At 47.8% G+C, this 23,804-nt stretch overlaps 2 protein-coding genes across 12 annotated transcripts in view; one reads left to right on the top strand and one right to left on the bottom strand.

The window, feature by feature from the left end:
* The window catches only part of MYO19 (myosin XIX), a 32,072-nt gene extending 12,827 nt beyond the window's left edge, over positions 1-19,245 (bottom strand). The window contains exons 1-13 of one of the 4 annotated variants that reach the window (XM_045984750.1): positions 19,108-19,245; positions 18,265-18,421; positions 16,883-17,034; positions 13,395-13,533; positions 12,783-12,931; positions 10,925-11,038; positions 4,988-5,120; positions 4,230-4,299; positions 3,594-3,696; positions 2,852-2,948; positions 2,638-2,714; positions 829-919; positions 232-403 (exon numbers count right to left, since the gene is read on the bottom strand). In XM_045984750.1, the coding sequence (XP_045840706.1) occupies positions 232-403; positions 829-919; positions 2,638-2,714; positions 2,852-2,948; positions 3,594-3,696; positions 4,230-4,299; positions 4,988-5,120; positions 10,925-11,038; positions 12,783-12,931; positions 13,395-13,533; positions 16,883-16,894 (1,157 nt within the window). In that variant the 5' untranslated portion in view covers positions 16,895-17,034; positions 18,265-18,421; positions 19,108-19,245. Of the gene's footprint in view, positions 1-231; positions 404-828; positions 920-2,637; positions 2,715-2,851; positions 2,949-3,593; positions 3,697-4,229; positions 4,300-4,987; positions 5,121-10,924; positions 11,039-12,782; positions 12,932-13,394; positions 13,546-16,882; positions 17,035-18,264; positions 18,422-19,107 lie in introns of those variants that run through there. The other 3 variants (XM_045984751.1, XM_045984753.1, XM_045984752.1) reach the window with 3 other exon arrangements.
* Positions 377-23,423, top strand: PIGW (phosphatidylinositol glycan anchor biosynthesis class W). Of its 8 annotated transcripts, XM_045984766.1 has the most exons (4): positions 377-514; positions 9,995-10,122; positions 12,631-12,823; positions 21,597-23,423. In XM_045984766.1, exon 4 carries the CDS (start codon positions 21,609-21,611, stop codon positions 23,115-23,117), a length of 1,509 nt encoding a protein of 502 aa, XP_045840722.1. In that variant the 5' UTR covers positions 377-514; positions 9,995-10,122; positions 12,631-12,823; positions 21,597-21,608; the 3' UTR covers positions 23,118-23,423. The 8 variants fall into 8 exon arrangements, with proteins under 8 accessions (XP_045840722.1, XP_045840724.1, XP_045840725.1 ...); XM_045984769.1 differs by lacking the exon at positions 12,631-12,823 and having other exon boundaries at positions 403-514; XM_045984768.1 differs by lacking the exons at positions 9,995-10,122; positions 12,631-12,823 and having other exon boundaries at positions 388-514.
* The last annotated feature ends 381 nt before the right edge of the window (positions 23,424-23,804 follow it).

Below are 23,804 nucleotides of genomic sequence, written 5' to 3'. Positions count from 1 at the left end.
TTCCCCAGGCAGAGGACTCTGGAATTAAGGTCAAAGGCCTTGCTCAGGGAAAACCTAGGAGCCACTCCCTGCTGTCCTAAGGATCTAGGAAGGGTCTGGGAAGCAGGGAGAAGAATGTGTCTGATTTACCTAGAAGCCTTCACCAGGGGCCTAGGCATACTGCCTGACGGTGTCTGGTCCAGCTCTAGATAGGTGGAGAATGTGGAAGGAGGGCAGGGCCTGATTGCTCACCGTGCATAGACTAGCTTGGCCACACAGTCTCTGCGGGTGTCGCATTCGGCTCGGGAGCAGGGTTTCCGGAACACCTGCTGCTGCCTGCCTGCCCTGATGGTTCTGATCTGCAGCGTCTCCAGCAGCGCGTCTTCTGGAAGCTGCAGCAGCAAGGCTGATGTCCTGAGAGAGCCTGAGAGGGACACATCACCCTCCATCCAAACAGCCCTCCTCACAAGACCACGTGGATTCATCACAGTGGAACCATGACCCACCCAACCGGACAGAATAAACCTAGGTTCAGGTGAGTGGGACTTGCCCAAGGCAGAGACATGACTTGAACTCAGGATTCTTGGTCTCAGTCCACAGTGCCCCAAGTGAGACAAATCACTTTATAAACCCTCTTTTTTCTCATCTATAAGATAGGGACGATGCTGTCTTCCCAGAGATGGGGCGAGGACTAACATCCACAGTTTCATCAAGAGCATCGCCTTCCAAATTCCACCCTCAGGCCTCCCCGCCAGTCCCACCCACACTGGCCCGTTTCTAGACAGGGCAGGCCCTGCTCCCTGGCGCTGTGACCGCAGCCTGAGCCCCAGGCCCCCACCCTGTCCTCACACTTGGCATCGCCTGTCAGGTGGCAGGGCTGGGCTTCATCCTCAGAGTGGGCAAAGCGGACATTGCCGAGGTGCAGCAGTCCGGCCAGGACCTGAGCGGGCAGGAGAGGACACGGTGTGAGCTCCTTCTCCAGGGCTGGAGCCTCGCCCAGGAAGGGCCCGTCTCCTGCTGAATAGTACCAGGATAAGAAGAGAACCTCCTAACTGATGCCCCTGACAAGGGACCCTGCCGGCACAATTCTGTAGAGTTACGGGCATCATCTTGTTTAGTCCTTTTAATTACCAGTGAGGAATGTGCTGTGATGATGCCCATGACAGAGGTTGACAGAGGGAGAAGTTCAATCATACGGAGGTCCTGACTGGCTCAGAGGAGTGTGTGACTCTCAATCTTGGGATCATGAGTTCGAGTCCCACGTTGGGTGTAGAGATTACTTAAAATAAAATCTTCAAATCACAAGCCTACAGGCCACAGACTTAGTAAAAGACAAAAGTAGGACAAGAACCCAGGCAGTCTCACTTCAGATGCTTCCCAGGGTAGCCAGTAGAGCTCCTAAGTCACCCACTGCCTGTCCCTGTGTCTTCCCTTCTCTAGGGGCAGGCTGTGACACCACCACTGTTACCTGCGTGCCAGGCTCACTGCTGTGTGGCCAGTGGGGGTTTGGTCCTGGCTCCCTCTGGCCTTTTCTCAGCTGTGGGGCTTCTGACAGCTCAGCCTGGGGTGGAATTTGGGACTGTGTAGCGGGCTCTCTGTCCCAGTCCACACTGTACAGCAGACTGTGCACTCACTGATCCACACGGATGAGTCCCCAGGGGCTACAGAGAAGAGACTCAAGTCCAACAACTTGAAAACTCTCAGACCCTTATTGGGGGAATAGGACCTCCCCTACCATCCCTGTCTGGTTCCAGGCAGGGGGTCCCTACATGCTACTAGAGTTGAGGCTACAGCCTACCTTCGGAGAAGACTGCCATGCCCAGTGGGCAGAGGGTCAGGATACTGCAAGGCCAACACTGTTATCCAGAACCCAACTGTTGTCCACTTGCCCTGGTTGTCCCCATGTGCTGTCCCTCTGGCCAAACTCTAGCCCTACAGTGCCTATACAGGCCACGACCCCCTCCTGCCTGAGCAGCCCCCATCCAGAGGCAGAGGTCATTTCCCAGTTCACCACCATCTCCCCGCAAAGGCTTCCCTGTGGCTGCTGCCAACCCACCCTATATATCCCCCCTCATGCTCTGGGAGGGTGAGAAGTGAGGCCACTCGTGGGCTCAGCTCACCTGGGTCAACACTCTGAGAGGAGGGAAAAGTGGGAAGTCGGAATATCTACATCGGATACAAACCGTCAGTGATGTCTGACCTAGGGCTAGGGAGGTCACTTTACTTCTCTTGTCTTTTCAAGCATAAAAATGGGAATAATCTCCGTATGTGTAGGACTACTGAAAAAACCAAGTGGACTAAGACGTATGAACATGATTTTAAAGTCTGAATACTTTAGACGAAGCTGTGATAGCGTTAGTTCTCTATTCTGTATTCTGATCACTCCAGTAGTAACTGACCTAGGCACCTCCCCCTCCCGAGCCCCCAACCTCTGTGTTAGGTTTTAACCACCGCACTGTGCACTCAATCATTGTCCCCTATGCCCTATCCATTGTGACACCCTGTCTAGGCTCAGAGGCACAAAGGGTAACTGACTCCTTAGAGGTCGCACAGTGGGGCTTTAAGTCCTAGATCTTCAGAGTTCAGAGAAGGGACCCATGAAAGGGGCTGCCCATCATCACCTCTGCCAAACGTAAGAGATGTGCCTTTTCTTCTAACCTGAAAGATGTTGTTCTGAGCAGGGGTGTCGATGCCCAAATGAAGCATGGCCTCTCTGGTCACCTCGAAACAATCCTCTGAAAAGGAATCAAGTCACAGCCCAGGGTCAGGACCAGAGGTCAGCAGGGGCATCGAGGGGTGAAGGCAGGCCCTGTGCAGAGGTTGAGTGGGTACTGATGGGCCAGTCCAGGGTGCTGGACAAGGCTCCCCCTACCTTCCAAGGTCCTCTCTGGGTTGGGCAGCCAAAAGAAGGCTGTTCCCTCGGGAAGGTGCCACTGGAGCCTCTCGTCCATGCTGGCTCCTTTACAGATCTGTGGGGAGGGGTGGGCGGGCGGCTGAGGTGAGGGTGTGAGGAAGCCAGGCCTGCATAAGCCCGGGGTTGCCTCGAGAGGAGAAATGCTTTGGTATCACAAGGCTGAGAGGTGAGAGAGCCAAGGCATAGAGCCCAGGACAGGCCCAGGGACAAAATTCGCAGCAACAGTTCTGAATGTCTCCCACCCGATGCAAAAACAGCCTGCTGAGGAGGCCTGTGGTCTGATGAAGAAAGCACGACTCCTGTCTGGGGAGCCCCAGGTCCATATGAGCAGGAGACATCCTATCCAGGCTCTGGGGTACCCCAAGTCTGATGGGAGACACATCAGACACAGCTCTAGAGAAGCCCTCACTCTGCTGGAGACAGATGCCGTTCTAAGAGTCCTTGGTCTGATGAGGGGGACCCAGTCCCAGTGTCAAGGACCTTTTGGTCTGATAGAGAAAGCAAATGCATATCCAGGTCAAAACCATTCTGGGAGCCAAGGTCCAGCATGAGGCAGAAGAGTTGCAGAAAGTCTGCAGGAGTAAGTGGCGGCATCACTGAAAGCGGTGGGGCAGGCCTGGGGGGCAGAGAAGGAGGCTTGGAAGCTCACACCCATCTCTACCCTACATCTGTGCAACTGTGGGCCCAGCTGGACACAAACCTGGTAGAAGATGTGGAAGTTCCTCTCACTAGAGGCCTGACAGGCCACTCGTGTTTTCTCCAGGAGGTATGTCTGGACTGCAGCTCCGGTCATCTGCTGGGCCCTGGGCACAAGCAGGTAGGCATTTATTAAGGACTTACTGTCTGCCTGAATGCAACCTAGCCACTTCCCCCAAAGCTCTTCCACCTAGTCAAAGTGGGTCTTGAGCACTAGGGACCACTCGGCAGGTCGTTGGGTGGTCTAGAACATTCCCCTGTGACCAGCTCAGGTGGACAGGGCCAAGGCCTCTATATACCATTTTGTCCCAACTCAAGGCAGGAACAGAAACCCCTGCTTCAAGCTCAGGGGTGCAATCCAGAGAGGTGGTGGTTTAACTGGAAGCCCCTGAACCAGGGTAGAAGCCAGGAGGAACTCATAGGCCATGATAAGCACACTGCCTCAGGGTCTTTTAGAGGCTGGAGTAGCTAGAATTCTCCAGGTTCAAAGATCACCCCCAGGTTCATTTATTCCACAAACATTACATGCCAGAGGGGCAGGGTTCTGCCCAGAGGAGCAGCCCAGGCTGGAAGCTGCCCTAGCCACTTTCAGACTCCCCATCCCCGTCCTCCCCTCAGCCAGAGTGGCAGCAGCCATTACCTGTTTAGCTGGAGCTGGATGAACTTCCCAAAGCGACTGCTGTTGTTATTCCTCAGGGTGCACGCATTCCCTACAGATCACACCTAAGTTCATGCCAATTCCCCGGTGTGACCCAGTTCTCGTGGGCCGGGATGAGGGCACGTCCCTATCCTCAAGTCACCTAACAGCCCCTTTATGGGTTTCCATGTCACAGGGGACAGGACTAGGGAATGGGCACTTGGGCTTCAGCAAATGTGTTTCAGGAGGGTTAGAGCTTCTTGGCAATGAACCGGAATGAGCAAGCCTAGGTGGTCAGGGACTGTATTCTTTGAAGGGAAAGGGCCAAAACCAACAAGCTGTCACTATTGAGTTAGACAACATCTAGGTACAACAGACTTATCTCCACTCTGTCTCGGGACAGCTGTGGGCCCAGCCAGACACACCTAGGCTCGAGTCACAACACGGACACTCACTGATGAGCATTTTTAGACAAGTCCCCTTCTCTGAACCCTCAGGAAACCATATGTAAGAACAGAATTTGAACGAGGTGAGCCACAAGGTCCTCTCTAACACACAGTTAATCTGCCTAGGCGAGAGGAGGGGATGACTCTAACGGAAGGAGCCCAAGGGCACCTGGGAGGTTGTGGGTCCAAGGCAGTGAGTGAGACTCTCATCCTCCAACTCCCACAGACGGACTCAAAGACTACCCTTCTCCTTGGGAGGTGGCAAATCCTAGGGGAAATAGAATCAAGGTACTATGCAGAGGACACCAAGCTCACCAAAAGCTTCCATGACAGGGTTGGAGTTCAAGATTCGCTGTTCAATCCTCTCTGCGATCTTGTGGCTCTCCTGGGATGTGGGTGAGGCAGCCACCACAGCGTAGAACTTCATCAGGCAGCGGGATGTCCATGTCTGTGGCAGAAACAACCCCACGGGAGCCGAGTCCACGTTCCCTCCCACTGTACCTCAGGATATGGGGCCCACCAGAGCCCTCTTCTCCATCAGGCACAGTGCTGACCAAATGGGGAAATGCGGAATTCAACTGTGTCCTTGGGCAAGGCAATTCTCCCATCTGTGAAATGGGGGGTTGCTCACTTCTGCTGCTCCTAGTTCCAGAGGACACCTTTAAGAAATGAAGGAAGCCAGGAGAAGGGACAACCCACCCTGACCTGGGCAGGCTACCCAGTGTCTCTGAGGGCTCACAGCTAATAATGACCAATCTATGACAGGCACTGAGCTAATATGGATGCTTTCTGTGCATTTTATTTTTTTCCTTTTAAAGATTTTATTTATTTCACAGAAGGAGACGGCGAGAGAGGGAACACAGCAGAAGGGACCTGGAAAGGGAGAAGCAGGCTCTGCTGAGCAGGGAGCCTGATGCAGGGCTCAATCTCACAACCTTTGAGATCACAACCTGAGCTGAACTGAGAGTCAGATACCTAACCAACTGAACCACCCAGGCCCCCCCAAAATGAGTTTTCTTTTAGAGATAGAAAATATCACATCCCCAATGCTCTTTACTCCTTTGTATCAATCCTTATATTCACATGGTATCATATTCCTTTGGCCTAAAGAACTTTAATGTTTCTTGTAGTATAGGCCTATTGGCAATGAATTCCTTCAACTTTTGTCTGACCGTCTTTATTTCCGTTTTTTAAAATTTTTTTAAAAGTAATCTTAAAGTAAAATTTTAAAGTAAAATATTTTAAAGTAAAGCTCAGCGTGCGACTTGAACTCACAACCCTGAGATCAAGAGTTGTATGCTCCACTGACTAGCCAGCCGGGTATCCCTTGTTTTACATTTTTAAGATATTTTGGTATTTTTCCTCGTAACAGAATTCTAGGTTGACATACTTTTTTCTTAAAAGAAAAAACAAAACGAAACAAACCCCAACCCCAACTTTCTTATTTATTAAGTAATCTCTATATGCCCAATGTGGGTTCACACTCATAACCCTGAGATCAAGAGTTGCATGCTCTACTGAGCCAGCCAGGTGCCCCAACAGATATTTTCTTTCAGCACTTTAAAAGATGTTGCTACTACCTTTGGGCCTGCAGTTTTTTTGCTTGTTTGTTTATTTTGTTTTAAAGATTGGCTGACTTATTTTTTGAGCAAGAGAGTGAGAGAGAGCATGAGCAGGATGGGCAGAGGGAAGGAGAGAGAATCTGAAGCAGATTCTGTGCTGAGTGTGGAGCCTGACGCAGGGCTTGATCCTACCACCCTGACATCATGACCTGTACTGGAACCAAAAGTCAGATGCTCAACTGACTGTGCCACCCACGCATCCCTGGGCTTGCAGTTTTTGAAAGATGCCAATTGTCACTCTTATTTTTGTTCCTCTTTCCGTAATATTTCTTTTTTTCTGGTTCCCATAAAAGTTTTGCTCCTTATGTTTGGTTTTCAGCAATTTGTTTTCTTTGTATTCATCTGCTTTTGCTTTCTGAACTTCTTGGATCTGTGCTTGTCATCTTTTGTTCATTGTGTAAGGTATCACCTCTGACCCATGTGTTCTCTTTCTCCTGGTGCACCAAGAACAACTATGGTAGACCATGGGCTACTGTACCAGCTCTCAGATGTGCTTCTCTCTGTTTCTCAATTTGAATTATTTATATTGATTTATTCTCAAATTCACTGATATATCCATCTGCAAGTCTGGTCTGTTGATAAGCATGAAACAATTATTCATCATACTTCTACTTTTTATCGTTTTCATTTAACTCTTTTTATAGTTTCCATATCTCTGCTAAAGAATCTTTTCTGGATGGGGCACCTAGGTGGCTCAGTGGGTTAAGCCTCTGCCTTTGGCTCGGGTCATGATCTCAGGGTTCTGGGATCGAGCCCCACATCGGGCTCTCTGCTCAGCAGGGAGCCTGCTTCCCCTTCTCTCTCTCTGCCTGCCTCTCTGCCTACTTGTGATCTCTGTCTATCAAATAAATAAATAAAATCTTTTAAAAAAAAAGAATCTTTTCTGGAGCCTGACAAGCTTATGAGAAAAGTTGTGGACATTCAGGGCCCACAGGTTTTAAAAGCTACCTACAGTGAGGCTTCCTGGTTGACAATCCTATCTATAAACATGAAAATTCTAATCAGTTGCTTAATGAAGCATTTAATGCCTTATTCTTAAATATGAACAGAAACTTAATGATCATCAACTATTTGATAAACCTCTTTTACACAAATGACAAATATCACAACAAATGAAGGAAAAGGAACTAGAAGGAAACAAAGTCAATGCAGGGAGCAGAAGACAAAATAATGAAGTATCCTCAAAAATAAGATACTGAGGGGTACCTGGGTGGCTCGGAGGGTTAAGCCTCTGCCTTCGGCTTAGGTCATGATCTCAGGGTCCTGGGATCGAGCCCTGCATCGGGCTCTCTGCTCAGCACAGAGCCTGCTCCGCACCCCCACCCTGCCTGCCTCTCTGCCTATCTGTGATCTCTCTCTCTATGTCAAATAAATTAAAAAATAATAATAATAAATAAATAAAAATACTGATCTGTGAAATAAGACCAGGATGGTGGGGCAGTAGGGAATAATATTCAGAGAACAAGAGAGAACTCTCAGAATTAACCTTTTTTAACAAAAATCCAAAAAATTGGAAGGTAGAGAATATCTCCCAGAAGGTAAAACAAAGTAATAAGAGACAAAAGAATAAGTGAGAAAAATAAGAATATTAGATAATTAATCAAACTTCTAACAGGAGATCCAAAAAGAGAAAACAGAAAGGAGGAAATTATTAAATTATTGGCTGTAATACGAATTTCCCCCAACAAAAGAACAAGTTAAAAAAATCCACACAAGGGGCGCCTGGGTGGCTCAGTGGGTTAAAGCTTCTGCCTTTGGCTCAGGTCATGATCTCAGGGTCCTGGGATTGAGCCCCACATGGGGCTCTCTGCTCTGCAGGGAGCCTTCTTCCTCCTCTCTCTCTGCCTGCCTCTCTGCCTAGTGATTTCTCTCTGCCAAATAAATAAAAGATTTAAAAAAAAAAAAAAGATAAAAAAATCCACACAAAATATCCAGCACAGCAAATGAAACAAAACAAAACAACCATACCAAGACACAGCACTGTGAGTTTTAATACCTAGGAATAAAAATTAAGACTGTAAAAACTTTTGGGAAAAAAAAAAAACAACACAACACAAATCACCATTATGGATTGGGACTCTCAGTCACAACACTCAAAAAACAGGGAAGGAAAAAAACCTTATAAATTTGGAAAGAAAATGGTCTCCAACCTGGAATTATAAAATCCAGCCAACATATAAAATTTGAGGCAAAATAAACATTTCATTAAACTCAAAAATTTGCCCACATGTCCCTTTCCCAAAAAGCTACTAAAGAATGTGCTCCATAAAAACAAGGCCGTTAAGAAGCTGAAGCCATGGTCTCCAGCAAAAGGTTTTTTGGAGGCAGGGGGTTTGTCATAGGACAAAGGGCAATTGGGGGATCCCCGGAGTGAAGCAGAGAAGCTCCCAAGTAATAACTGTGTGGCAACACCCACTGACAGCCACCAGTCCAGGTGGGAGCCAGAGATCTGGGAGCTCTGGGAAGAATATCACCAAGGAAAAAAAAAAGGATCTGAAGTTCTGGCCAGTGGACAGGTGTTATGCAGCTTTGGTGATAGGTTTAGTAATAACTTAATAATAGGTATACAGAAACTAAACAAGTGAAAAAACAGGGCAATTATGAAGTAGAGGGAAAGTAAAATTATACAAGAAAGGATTGTCTATTATATTGCTTTGCTATGAACAATATATACATGGCTGTAATACTGCATATTAACTAGAAATCGTGACATTTCTATATCTGGGGGCAGAGAAATAGGGCTAAATCCTTATCATACCCGAAAATGAATGATAAGGTAAAAAACTGAAAACTTAATAAAAGGATGTTGTTTAGAAATATGGATGCGGGGTGCCTGGGTGGTTCAGTGGGTTAAGCCTCTGCCTTCGGCTCAGGTCATGACCTTAGGGTCCTGGGATGGAGCCCCGCATTGGGGCTCAGCGGGGAGCCCACTTCCCCCTCTCTCTCTGCTTGCCTCTCTGTCTACTTGTAATCTCTCTCTCTGTCAAATAAATAAATAAAATCTTAAAAAAAAAAATACTGATGCAAATGCCCAAATAAACTGCTAGAAGATGTGAAAGTCGTTGCCTCTGGAAGAGAGCGATAGTCTTGGTAGATATGGGTAGGGCTGCTCTTTTTTTTTTTTTTTTTAATTTATTTGACAGAGAGATCACAAGTAGGCAGAGCAACAGGCAGAGAGCAGAGAGAGGGGGAAAGCAGGCTCCCTGCTGAGCAGAGAGCCTGATTCGGGGCTCCATCTCAGGACCCTGAGACCATGACCTGGACTGAAGGCAGAGGCTTAACCCACTGAGCCACTCAGGTACACCTATGGTTTTTCTTTGTAAGCCTTGTGGTATTGCTTGATCTTTGAACTATATAATTATGCTACTACTTATTAAAAATGAGCTTTAAAAAAATTTTTTTTTTTAAAAGGCAATTGGGAAAAAAAACACACACACACACACACACACAACACAAGACCCAGCAAAAGACCATAGCGGCTGCTCAATGAAGTTACTGAGCTCCGGTAGCATGGGTTTCAGGCCAGGTCCGCCTCTGCTCCCCAGAGCAATTCTGGAGGACAATGGGCTTCCTCTACGAGCTAGGTATGAGCCACTGCACTGGCCACTTAGAAAGAGCTCTTGAAGATCTTCTCTACACCCAAGTCCAAGCTGTCATCCCTGTAGCTTACTATTTTCACCTGTTTCCTTGTCTTTCCCAGTGGACTAAGAGCCCCCCTGGAAGCCGTATGTTGCATTTTTCATCTCTGTTCCTTCCCCTGCCACTCTTTAGTGGCTACCCACGGCCTAGAAGCTGGCAGGTGCTCAGTGCTCAGCGATTCTCTCACATGTAAGTATAGGCAGAGACAGTTTATGGTCTAAAAAATCCCTTGTGATGGTAAAAGCGTTGTGGAAAGGGTGGGGTGGCTGGGTGAGCCTTGGCAAGAAGGTGGCGAGGCCTGGCCTGGTGGCCTCCTCTGACCAGCTGTGCAACTCCTGAACCAGCCCTGTGTAGCATTCTGTCTCACCTGTTGTGGTTTGGGCACCCAGGGAGCCACATGACTGCATCAAATGATTCTGTCCTTCCCCACAGTTGGCCCAATGCACTGTCCTTGCCATCATGGCCAACCCATGTAGTGGGTAGAATACTCCAATAAACCCTTTCCCACCAGTAACCCCAGGTACTTCTAGAGTGCTGCCGTGTGCCAAGTGTGCCACTAAGTGCCTATGTGCACTGGTCCATTTAACTCTCGTAGGAGTCCCATGATTTACAAGTTGGTCCTCCTATCCCTGTCATGTTACAAATCAAAGAACTGAGGTTTGCAGAACCTCTTAACCATATTCTGGAATCCCCAACAGCTGACTTTTGTTTCCAGTGGTGTCAGAGCTGAGACCTTTGAGGAGAGAAATGAAGACTGAGAGAAAAAGTATCTCCCAGTAATCACCCAGGGTTATGTGGAAAAGCCTGGACTAAAACGCTGTCTCTTGACTTCCTGCCCAGTGCTTACTTACCACTGCATGCTGAGTCCCTGCTTCAGCCAGCCTATCTGGGAATGACTAGGCAGCAAACGATTCCACAAGGAATGACCTCCTTCTTCTCTGCCCACTCCACCAGTCAAAAAGTTGACAGGGTAAGAAAGAGGCCTTCCTACCTTCCCAGCACCACTCTCTCCGCTGACAATGATAGATTGGTTGACTGGCTCAATCAGGCTCTTGACATTCCTGTAGGTCTGTTCACCCACAGTGAAGATGTGGGGCTTCAGTTTCTAAAACATCAAGGGGTGAGAGGTCACATAAGGAACGCCTGTCTCTAAGGAGTGGTTGATCAAATGACGGCTGAGAGGGAGGCTGCCAATAGCAGTGACAGGAGGTTTCCTCTAGAAAAATCTCTTGGATGTAACAGTGTTAGATCCAACTGTGGGACACCTACAATGGCTGTATCCACTCATCTTCTCTTAGTATGGAAGCAGCGCTGGCCTTGACCAGTCTATTACCTTAACACTTCGTCCTCCCATTTTATCTTACCTTAAGTCTTATTCTGCTGCTTATTATTTTGTTACTATACTCTGCAGCATGCAAAGAACTTTCCTACAAGTTACTGCCTAAAAAATCTATCCATTAGTTGGATAGCTAATCCTATTTTATGGACGAGAAATCTGAGGTTTGGAGGTGTTAAATAACCTTCCCAATGCCACTCAGCAAGTAATTGTAACCATGTGACTTGAATTTCAAGGCCACTATTCTTTTTTCCATCTACAAATACTAATTATCCTCAATGTGCTAGGCATTAAACTGGGCACTGGGGAAACAGGAAACCATGACATGGCTTTTGCCTTTGAAGAGGCTCTCAGTGAGATATGGCTCTTAGGGAAGACTTAGACACTTAACCATGCATGAGCTTCTGGGGGGCCAGGCCAACTGCACAATGCCTAGGCAGCCCAGCATGGCCCACCCACCAATCATCATCTATCCACAGATTCCTGGAGAGAAGGCCCTGCTGTGGATAGCGACAGAGCCTTCCCTCTCTGCACCTGCCTCTGCCCCAGCCTCCTCTTCCTTGAACTGTTAAAAGCCTCCAACTGTTTTCCCTATATCTTTTTTGGGGAAGATTTTACTTATTTGACAGACAGAGATCACAAGTAGGCAGAGAGGCAGGCAGAGAGAGTGAGAGGGAAGCAGGCTCCCTGCCGAGCAGAGAGCCCGATGTGGGGCTTGATCCCAGGACCCTGAGATCATGACCTGAGCCGAAGGCAGAGGCTTTAACCCACTGAGCCACCCAGCCGCCCCTGTTCTCCCTATATCTTGTTTCACCTTTCTGAACTTGACTCCCCCAGCTTCCAGAGTAATTATCCCTATGGCGGGCTCCAGTCAGTCCGTCCACTCCTGGGGAAGCAGCACTGTGGATATATTCCACCTGCTGTGGTGCTTCAGACCCTTCGCCAGCAGCCCTGGCTTATCTCATCTTCCCATCTCATCTGCTGTCTCTCTCCTTAACAGCACCCTCCCTGCCAGCAAGTTTGCTCTTCCCTCTCTCTGAGGACATCATGCACTTAAACACCAGCTAGCCTATTTGCTGCCTGCTCCAACTCCAACCCTACCAGAATTTATTCCTCTCATTCCTTTTGGAGGAGAGGAACAAGTGCTGAATTTTCTAGGGCCCTCCTTATTATACGTAATTTTATTCTCCCCCCCAAAAAGGTTCATTAAATACACAAATATACCTTCATAAATCCGTCCCTATTAATAACGTCACAAACAAGAAAAAAGAAATCTGTTATCCTATCTTTTTATTTCAGGTTCCAAACTCAGTTAAACAAATATTTATTTATATCTCATTTTGCACCTGTCCTGTGTCCAGAATTCTTCAATCCCTTGGTGGGCAGGGCCATGGCACCAGCAGACTCTGAATGACCGCATGGCTAGTGAATAGATGGATAATGATGGGGAAGCTGCAAGGAGGCCTAGGGTATATGGCGGAGCCCTGAGGACCAGGATGTGGCTGAGTCTTACCTGGGGCTGAGGAGCAGCGTGGTACTCTCTCATCAGTGCTGGTGAGTAGAGCTGAGGGACAGGCTTGAAGGGGTTCAGAGCGACCAGGGTGCAGCCAGCATTGGTGTAGAACGTGTCTGCTGCGTACCGAGCCTGCAAACACCTCAAGACTGAGGCAGAGGCACCTTTAGCAAACTCTGGCTCAAATACAGACACAACTGCCCACACAAACACTGGCCTAACAGTGCTACTAGCAATTAGTCAAGTGCCTTTAGATCCCAGCAGCTCCCAGATGAATAGGTACAAGATCTAATTAAGATGAGCCCCAAATCTGGAGCAAAGTCTGCCCTGGGGAGTCTGTGTGCAGCTGCCAGGCAGAGGTCTGGAGCAGTCTATCTGGCTCGAGGTCCTGCCTGCCTTGGTTTGGCCAGGGAAAGCTGTGCAGACTACCCACATCATCTCCACGCTCTTGGAGATGGCATCTTTTTTAAGATTTTAAAGTAATCTCTACACCCAACACGAGGCTCAAACCCACAGGCCCAAGATCAAGAGCTGCACGCTCCACCAACTGAGCCAGGCAAGCACCAAGGGCTGCTTTGGAGACGGCATTGTCGAGGAGAGGGAGGCCCATACCTGTCTCCAGTGACACAGGATTCACCTTGGTGAGGTCATCTAGCTGGTGCAGTGGGGCTTCCCCACTCAGGAACTCCTGCAGGTCTTCTCTGAGGGACTCCCCACCTTGGGCACCAGAGCCTGAACTGTGACCATTAACCTGAGAAGCCATGAGAAGGGGGCCATGAAAGCTGGGAATGAGACCAGCTGGCAGTAATCTAGGAGTGAGGGCCTGAAGAAAGAGAACAGGCTTCTACTACCATAATCTGGTTAGATTAAAATTTCAGTTCTGCCACATACTAAGACTGTGAGCCTGGTTAAGTTACTTAACTTCTCTGAGCCACAGCTTCTTTATTTGTAAATAAAGGAAAATAAAACCAGTTTGCAGGGCTACTGGACAGAAAAATAAAGAGACACCCAAAGCACTTAGTGCCTGGCACACAGTGTGTACTCAGTAAACGAAAAAAATGCTATCCCCTCTCCTCTAAATGAGTGCCAGCTTCCAGGCTGGCCAGTCACCAGCCTTACTGGGCCTGGTAGGGGTGAGGACCAAGGCGGGGGACTGCTATAGAGGGCCACAAACCACCCCTCCCCCAGGAAAGAACCATGGTTTGGGCGTTTTTTGAAAGAGAACATTTAGCATGTGATGAAAAACCAGCTGTGAGGTAGTCCTATGCCTTCATCACCTGGCTCTCTGGGCTTAAATTTAGCCTGGCTACTTAGTTAGCTTCCTCTGCCCTGGGTCCACTTGACAGGGAGCCTGACTTGCAAGTTGAATGAGGTTAAGAATAGGCACCAAGGGGAAAAGGCTGTTTCTCTTTTGCCCTTTCTGATCCTTGATGCCAACACTTTCCACATGTTTCTTCTTTCCATATTTCTCATTTTTCCTTTTATCTCTCTGGAGACTGCAGTGAAGATAGGGTGGGGAATAGAAGACAGTAGTACCTGGCTGAAATCTGCTTTTGGAGAAGCAGACTGTGTAGGTTTCAATGAGATTAGTGAACCCGAAAAGTTCCAAGTTCCCAAGGTGGGAAGTGTCATTTGAGAGGAAGTGTCATTTGAGAGGCCCAGCAACAAGTTTCTTTCCAAAGATGTTGCCTGTTCTCTGAATGTAGGCCCACCATAATTCACAAGGCAGACTCTTGGCCTCCAGGATAAATGCTGAGGTCAGACCATGGCTGGAACCATGCAAATCACTCTACTCTGGGGATAGAGGTAGGGGAATCACAAGCCAAGCCATATTTTAAGATCAGCTCTGATCCAACTAGTTAGGTAGCTGAGTATAATAGTCAAGAGCCTAGACCTTAAAGCTAGATTTTCTGGATTTGAATTCTGATTCTACCACTTACTAGTTGCATAATGTTATGTAAATTACTTAAACTCTCTGTGCTTCAGTTTTTCTCATCTATAAAATGGGAATGCTGATAGGGCGCCTGGGTGGCTCAGTGGGTTAAGCCTCTGCCTTCAGCTCAGGTCATGATCTCAGGGTCCTGGGATCGAGTCCTACATCGGGCTCTCTGCTCTGCAGGGAGTCTGCTTCCTCTTCCTCCTCCTCTCTGCCTGCCTGTCTGCCTACTTGTGATCTCAGTCTATCAAATAAATCAATAAAATCTTTAAAAAAAATGGGAATGCTGATAGCACCTCCGTCAGACTCTAATAAGCACATCAAGTATTTAGAGAAGGTACCTGGTATATGCACCCAAGGTTAGCTATTATTATTCTTTTAAAAACAGCTCTTCTTTGGGCGCCTGGGTGGCTCAATTGGTTGGGCGACTGCCTTCGGCTCAGGTCGTGATCCTGGAGTCCCAGGATCAAGGCCCACATCTGGCTCCCTGCTTGGCAGGGAGTCTGCTTCTCCCTCTGACCTCTTTCCTCTCATGCTCTCTCTCTCTCAAATAAATAAATAAAATCTTTAAAAAAACAAACAAACAAAAACCAGTTCTTTAATTAGGCAATGATATATTGATATATCAAGGCCTGAAAAGCACACACCTCTTTAGCCTGCAATTCTTTTAGAAAATGACGCTATGTAAAGGCCATAGGAATATTCAGTATATATTGAGCTGTCTATAATGGTAAAAAAATTGAAAACAACCCACATGTCCTAATGGTGGACAATTTATAGTATGTCCTTACAAAGGAATAAAGCAGGTTACAAAAAAGTATGATAGCTTCAAACATTTTAAAAATATATACTTAGGGGAAAAAGGATATTTTCTAAAATGTTATCTCTGGCTAGTATACTTACAGGTAATTTTAATGTTCTTGTTGCTTATATTTTCCACATTGCTTACGGTGAATGTGACCTTGAGTAAGTCACATAACCTCTCTGACCTTTATCTCCAAAATGGGGATATAGTAGCTCTGTACATGTAACACTGTAACTTACCTGAGGACTAAACAAAATTATTCATGTAAAATGCTTAGACTAGTACCTACTACTTAGGTGGGGCTCAACACAGAACAGCTGCCAGTATGGTTATGATGAACATTACTGCTTTTTTAATAAGAAAAAAAGAAAAAAGTTAAACACAAAAAAGCCCAGAGCAGACAATTGTCCTGCCAGCTTCTCCCCCTTCTCAAGCTCACTTCATAAGACAAAAGTCTGAAAGATGATCAAGCAGTAGTGTCTACCAGGGCTCCCTTGAGGCTGGCTGGCTGGCTTTCCACCTGGTCATCCTAATAAGTCTCAGGCACTTACCTGCCTAGGACTCCACCAGACTGTGAGCTTCGGGAGAGCAGGTATTACCTTAAACATCTGCCTCAGCCCAGTGCCTGGCCACATTTTGTAAATAAAAATGCAGCAAATATCTATCTACCGGCATTCTCTTTGGAGCGAGAGCTGCATGAGAAGGATGATACGGATAGGAGATGGGTGATTTGGACTCCTGAAGGCCTGGGGCCACAGCAGAGTTTCTAGAGAGGCAGAGGCCTGCAGTAAGGGCCACAATAGGACCCCCCTCACCATGTGCTTCATGATCCATTCATCAGACTCCTATATTTCCATGTAGGTATCTTCACCCACATTGTGCACTGACACCTCTGCTTGGACTGCTTACTTCTCTTCTCCACCTGGCTAATTCCTACATATTCTTTAAGGTTCAGCTTCAAAGAATACCTCCTCTTGGAAGCCTCAGGCTTTCACTGTACCTCAACAGTTCAGGCTGGCAGGGACATCTCTCAGGACTCCCTCCCTGGTTCAGGCTTGTGAAGTCACCAAAGTACTCCAAGGAGTCCTCTCCCATCCCATCTTATCTTACTCATCCCAGGAAAAAGGGCTAAAGACCACAATAAGAGAGATTCAAATTAGGTATCAGGAAAAGCCTCTCAATGACAGGTGAAAGGCACCAGAGTGACTATGTGAAGAGCGAGAAGAAGAAAGACCTTTAAGAGATCTTTCCCTTCCTTCCAGGTCAGGGTAAGTAGAATCGTCATTCAGCCACCTAACTGACAGATGGAAAGTGCCTTAGATGCTTCAGGGCCTAGGTTACCTAAGGGTGAGGTTTTACCTGCTGGAGCATCCTGCCTCAGTGTGGTCAGCCAGGGTTCTGGGTCATAGACACGAGGAGTGCTATCCACCTGGTCATGGAGGCACAGGTTGGAACATAGGTCCAGCAAAGGGCTCAGTTCTGGAGGAATCTGAGATGAGTCACCTCAGAGCCTACAACATGAGAGAGAAGACAAGGGCCAAACACGAGTGAGGGTTTCTTCAGGGTGACTCACTCATGCTCCTCCCGCCAAGCAAGGAGAATCAAAACAAGAGTCAAGGCGAGCCCAGGCAGAGAGGGAAAGTCTGTCCTATACCCTGACAATTAGGGAACAGGGGAAACTTTTATGAGAGCCTCCAGGGGCTCCCCAGGCTCTTCAGGGCCTGTTTTACTACAGAGGTTTGGGGTGGGGCTGCATATATTCTGAATCAATGCTGTGGAGGATGGAGATACTGGGAGACAGAGGAGTCTCATGCCCTACCCTCTCCAGTAAACAGAAAGATCCTATTTTTATAGTGAGTAAAACTGATAGACCAGGGAGGCTGGAGTCAATTCTTGACGCTCTAGGCAAGCAGTTGTGTGGGAGCAAAACAACAGCTCATTCACAGGAAAGCCACTGATCACCTTCCTGGCCCACCTTCATCCTTCATCTTGAAAATGGAGGTAGTAAAATCTACCTCACAAGGAGTAGTTGTGAAGGTCAATGATGTCATGGAGTATAAATCTGAATATTCAGTCAGAGGGGGAATATTGTTATTACTAGTAAGGACTGTGGAGGATGGATTATCCATCTGGGGACACTAATCAGGTAGAACATTCCAGTGTCAACTTTAAAAACGCAAAGATTTCTGAGGAGGAAAATCTGAGAAGGGGGTGTTGTGAGGCTATACCAAGGCCAATCTCTGAAAAACTGTTAAGAGACCCTAAGACTTAGAATTTCCCAGGCATTATACCTCCCTGGCAAGGAGGGATGAGGATGAGGGGTGTCTGTAATGGACTGAACCTGGCAGAGACTTGTTTGAGCCTCTGAATACATCTAGCATGTGAAAGACTTCAGGGATACGGACTTCATACAAACTGGAAAAAGGACAGAGAAGAGCATCAGGAATGTGTGGGCATATTCACCTTGGACACTGACCATATGGGGACATGACCATATAAGGGACAGCCACGGAGAGGGCAACCAGAGAGTCAAGGAGAACAAAGCTCCCTCAACTTGAAGCTCATTTTAAAAGAGAGGATTAGGGGGAGCATAATAGGTTGTGGAGTTAGAAATAAAAGCCCACAACTCCTCCAAGACAGATCACAAGAGTTCTCTAAGCTTATTCCGTTTACTCGTTTGCAAAAGGCATACTAATATCTACACCTCAGAATACTGAGGTAAGGATCAATTGGGCTAGTACCTCAGAGAACGCTTTGCAAATATTGGTTATTATGATGCAGCCTCTGTTCCCAGCCAGAGTCAAGTCAGATTAGAGCGGTTTTCTCCAGTTCTCCCAGCTCCTGCACTCCCCCAGCTTCGCGGTTACCAGCCACGAATTTCTGGAAAGGGTGTGACCACTGTGGGCAGAAAGAAGATGGTAACACGCAGATGAAACACCGAGTCAGGGCAAGAGGCAACCTGATCACTAGCTCCTCCTCCCCAGCCTCAGGTTCGTCCTTGGCTTGGAGGACAGTGGGAGGGCAAGCGAGAAGAGCTGGGTAAGGGTCCCAGGAACCCAGCTGGACCCGCCCCCGGGTTCCCAGTGGGAACCAGGACTCCCTCTTTGGACGAGGTGCCCGCTGGGACGAGGGCTGGGATGCCGCTCCGGAAGCACCTGGTACATAGAGAGTGTGTCCTTCCCAGGAAGGTGGATGTGACCCCAGCCAAGGGCGCGGCTGCCCTGACGCTTATCCGGGCCAGCAGCCCCTTCCCCGGTCCCTAGGAGTGAGGGGAAAAAGGGCAGGAGACGGGACTCAGCCTCCCAGCTGAAACCTTTTCCCGACCCCGGACCGCCGCCTGCCAGCAAGGTGGAGAGAGGAAGGGGGACCTTAAAAGTTCTTTTTCTAGGCAAGAACCAAGAGCTGGGCTACCCCCTGCTGAGAAACGAGCCAGTCAAAAAGGAAATGAGAAAGGGTAGGCAAAGGCGCTTTGGAAAAAGGAGAGGAAAATGCCCCCAGTTCCTCGGCGCTCCGGAGGCAAACCGGCCTCCTCGCCCTTTCGGGCTCGCGAAGCGCTTCGGACCTGGGCTGGGGGTGACACTCACCAGTCCCACGGCCCAAGCCGCCAAGTGCGCGGCCCTCGCCAGGCGCGACTGGAAAGGCAGGCTGGGAGAGACGGCGGGAAGAGCCCGGGGATGGGAGGGAAGAGGAGAGGGCGGGAGCGAGCCGGGGAGGAGAGGAAGCCGGGACCGCCAGAGCGCACCGGCCGGCCGCCACTCGGGCCCAGTGGCCGGGAGCCAGCCGGCTCCTCCCCCGGGGCGGGGCGCGCACTGGGCTCCGGGCGCACGTGGCCCGCTCTGGATGCCCGGGTCGGAATTAGGGGTTGCAGCTGGGGCAAAGTATTTCGAGAACCTGGGGTAAGATGGGGTTGAGACGCTGGCCTCCCGTATTCCCCTGGGAGAGGCGCAGCAAGCAGGCAGGGCCTCCGAGGCCTCACAGGGCCTGGGGTCCTTCGGTAGAGGACGCCGTGGTCGAACACTGAGCCGGGCCCCCTGACCCCACTACTCTGAGAGACTCGTCGTGAGGTTCGAGGGGCGGCGGTGAAGCGCGTGGCACGCCTGCTCCGGACTCCTCTGACGGACCTGGGCGCGGCAAGCCCACCACAGGCAAGAACTGGCGCGCGGAGCCTGAGTCTGGGAAACGGGTTCGGGTCCTGGCAGGGGCGCGCGCGTGCGCGGAATCCGCCGGCCCGGAAGCGCAGGCTGCCCCACGTCGGCCGGAAGCGCGGCTCGGGAGGCGGAAGCGGATTGCTCCTGCCGGGCTCTGCGACTGTGGTGGGAGTCGTGCAGCCCGGCCCAAGTAGACGGCCGGCCGCCGGGGCGCCGGAACATCGAAGGCACGTGAGGTGTAAGAGCTGGCGCGGCCGTGGCGCGTGTCCGTCAGGAAAAAGACTCCTTTATCCCTAAAAGCCAGACGATTCAGATCGGTTTGTTATCCTGTGAAATTATTGCTGGCTCAGACAGGCCGTCAGGCATGCACGCATCCATTTGTCTACATGGTTCTGGTTTAGTCAACAAACGTGTTCTGTGTGCCCCTTTAAAGACTTTGAAATATGAGAGAGGTGTTTTACAGCTCTTTGAAACCACGAATACTAGGGTGTGCTCTACATCCAGACCTTTCCTGGACGTTCGCCCCCTTCACGAGGATTACTATCCACTCTACCCATCTCCACCGTAACCTGAAGGCATGACTGTGAATGAGGTAGGGAGCAGTACGGGACTCAGGATGTCACTGGAGGACTAGAATTTTGTACTGGAGGCAATAGGTTTCAGAGAGGCTGTTCACACAAACCGGGTCTCCAACTCCAGCGTGTACTTAAATATCTTATCTCCCTGTCCTCTTCGATTTGTCTTGAAGTCATTAGTTTTGTTTGCATTACAAAACTTTAATAGCATATTATATGTTTGTAATAGAAATTCGTTTCTGACTGATTCCATTTTCAGGATTTATATCCCAAAGTAACTTTCTTTGTGAGTCTGCCTTATATAGCGAATAGCTACAGCTCATTAACCAGTAATTTCATACTATTGGCATGACATTCTTACCCTTTTTTTAAAGATTTTATTTATTTATTTTGAAGATTTTATTATTTGACAGAGATCACAAGCAGGCAGAGAGGCAGGCAGAGAGAGGAGGAAGCAGGCTCCCCGCTGAGCAGAGAGCGGGATGTGGGGCTCTATCCCAGGACCCTGGGATCATGACCTGAGCCAAAGGCACAGGCTTTAACCCACTGAGCCACCCCAAGATTTTATTTACCTGAGAGTGAGTGAGATCGAGAGAGACGAGAGAGAGAGAGAGCGAGAGAGAGCGCGCACACGGAGGGAGAAGCAGACTCCCTGCTGAGCAGAGAGCCCCAGGCAGAGCTGGATCCCAGGACTCTGGGATCATGACCTGAGCCCAAGGCAGACACTTAACCAACTAAGCTACCCAGGGGCCCCTCTTTTTTTTTTTTTTTTCTTTTTTTTTAAAGATTTATTTATTTACTTGAGAGAGTGAGAGCACTAGTTGGAGAGGGAGAGAGAATTTCAAACAGACTCTGGGTTGAGCACAGAGCCAGCCGTGGGGCTCAATCTCAGCAAGACATGAATTGAAACCAAGAGTCAGATGCGTAACTGAATGTGCCACCGAGGTGCCCTGACATTCTTATCCTGAGGTGTTAGGCTTTCCCCCACAATCCTTGGAAGGGGAATCACAAATTCTAGTTCCTGCCCTGATTTGAAATCATTAGGCCTAAAGTTCTGCTCTGAAATCTAGGAATAAGGGTAAAATCGGGCCCCTGGGTGGGGCAGGAGGTTAAGCACCGGACTCTTGGTTTCAGCTCAGGTCATGATCTCAGGATCTTGAAGTCGAGCCTCTTGTCGGGCTCTGAGCTTAATGAGGAGTATGCTTAAGTTTCTCTCTCCCTCTGCTCCTACCTGCACACACGTACATGCTAATAAATCTTTAAAAAGAGTAGTCAAGTCCTGTACGTATATATGCCTATTCCAGAAGAACATTGCTTTTCCAGTGCATCCCTTTGCTCTTATTTTCACAGGAAGAAGAAAAAATGTCTCAAAAGCAGATGAAGGAAGCTTTTGTCAGTAACCACAATGGAACCAGCGTGCTGGAAGTCACCCAGGGCCTGTGCTTACCTGCATTCTGTATCCTGTGCAGAGGGCTCCTGATCATTCTCTCACAGCACTTGTGTTCTTCACATACCTGGAGAACTAGATTCTTCACTGACTTTGTTTTCCTAATAGTTCCCCTGGTGGCCACTTTGACCATTTTGTCTTCATTTGTCCTCCTTGAGCACCTTGCTGTAATTATCCTTGGGGCAGGGCTATTCTATCAAATATACTGCAGGAGAACTTGCTGTGCCAGAATGCCTGTCCAGAAGATACTTGAAAAATTCTTGAAAATTGGTCTAGAATCAGAATACGTTCCAGCCATCTCTTGTTTCCGTGTAATTAACAGTGCATTTACTGCTATTGCCATTTTGGCTGTGGACTTCCCACTTTTTCCCAGAAGATTTGCCAAAACTGAGCTCTATGGGACAGGAGCAATGGATTTTGGAGTAGGAGGTTTTATTTTTGGGACTGCAATGGTTTGTCCAGAGGTTAGGAGAAAATACACTGACAGGTCCAGATTTTGTTATCTTACAAAGTCATTGTACTCTGTTTGGCCACTAGTCTTCCTAGGAGTAGGACGATTAGTCATTATAAAATCCATAGGCTATCAGGAACATTTAACTGAGTATGGAGTTCACTGGAACTTTTTTTTTACCTTAATAGTTGTGAAACTGTTAACATCACTGCTTTTAATTATTTTTCCTCTAAATAAATCCTGGATTGTGGCCATTAGCATTATTGTGTTATACCAGCTAGCCCTTGACTTTACCCCACTGAAAAGGTTAATTTTGTATGGCACTGATGGTAGTGGCACAAGGATTGGTTTATTAAATGCCAACCGAGAAGGAATAATCTCTACCTTGGGGTATGTGGCAATTCATATGGCCGGTGTGCAAACAGGGTCATATATGCTTAAAACAAGGTCACATGTCAAAGACTGGGTAAAAGGAACATACTGCATTCTGCTGACAGCTATTAGCCTCTTCATATCTCTTTACATAGTTCAGGTAAATGTAGAAGTAGTATCTCGGAGAATGGCCAATTTAGCTTTTTGTATTTGGATAATTGCTTCTAGCCTGATACTTCTTAGTAGTTTATTACTGTGTGATATAATTTTGAGTTTTGCCAAATTTCTAATTAAAGGGGCTATAGTACCATGTTCTTGGAAACCAGTCCAGTTATCTGCCACAAATAAAAAGCATTCAGAATGTCTAGTCTCTGAAGCTGAAAGAAAGGAACCCAGTCTTTGTTTAATCACAGCTATGAACAGAAACCAGTTAATTTTTTTCTTGCTGTCAAATATAACTACTGGTTTGATCAACCTGTTAGTAGATACATTACACAGCAGCACCTTGTGGGCCTTAATTGTGCTCAATCTCTATATGTTTACCAACTGTTTAATTATATATGTGTTACACTTGCAAGATAAGACTATAAAATTTTGGTGACCAGTATGGGTACAAAGTACCTGTGTTACAAAAATACTACTTTAATGAGGGAGAAAATTAAATGTGAAGGAAATGGGATTTTGGCAACCCAGTGTTAAACATATTATAGAATTGAGTTTCAGTCCTCCATAATAGTAGTGATGCTTACTGTATAGTGTATCTTAACACCATATAATTTTAAATAAACTGTAGTCGTGACACGGAAAGATTAGAGGGTGGTGGGGAGGAGGAGATTTACTCTCCATCTTAGATCACAAACCATTCTGTATTTTTTTATTGTATGACTTCTATAATAAAATTTACATTAAAACATCTCAGCATGATCATAAAATTGTCAACTTCTTAATTTTTTATTTTATTTTATTTATTTATTTTTTTAAAAGATTTTATTTGACAGAGAAATCACAAGAGAGGCAGGCAGAGAGAGAGGAAGGGAAGCAGGCTCCCCGCTGAGCAGAGAGCCCTATGTGAGACTCGATCCCAGGACCCTGAGACCATGACCTGAGCCGAAGGCAGCGGCTTAACCCACTGAGCCACCCAGGCGCCCCTTAATTTTTTATTTTTTTAAAGATTTTACTTATTAGAGCACAAGCAGGGGGAAGAGCAAGCAAAAGGAGAGGTAGGAGGCAGGGCTTGATCCCAAACCCTGGGATAATGACCCAAACCAAAGGCGGACACTCAACCAAC

The sequence above is a fragment of the Meles meles genome, chromosome 18 (assembly GCF_922984935.1).
Source record: "Meles meles chromosome 18, mMelMel3.1 paternal haplotype, whole genome shotgun sequence".
Classification (NCBI taxonomy): domain Eukaryota; kingdom Metazoa; phylum Chordata; class Mammalia; order Carnivora; family Mustelidae; genus Meles; species Meles meles.
This window is presented reverse-complemented; position numbering and strand designations above follow the sequence as displayed.

Bases quoted from the DNA above. Each gene is read 5' to 3' on its own strand.
- PIGW (XM_045984761.1), top strand. From the start codon at position 19,198: ATGGGAGGGAAGAGGAGAGGGCGGGAGCGAGCCGGGGAGGAGAGGAAG. The intron at 19,420-21,596 runs GTAAGATGGGGT...TTATTTTCACAG, and splicing joins AAGTATTTCGAGAACCTGGG to GAAGAAGAAAAAATGTCTCA.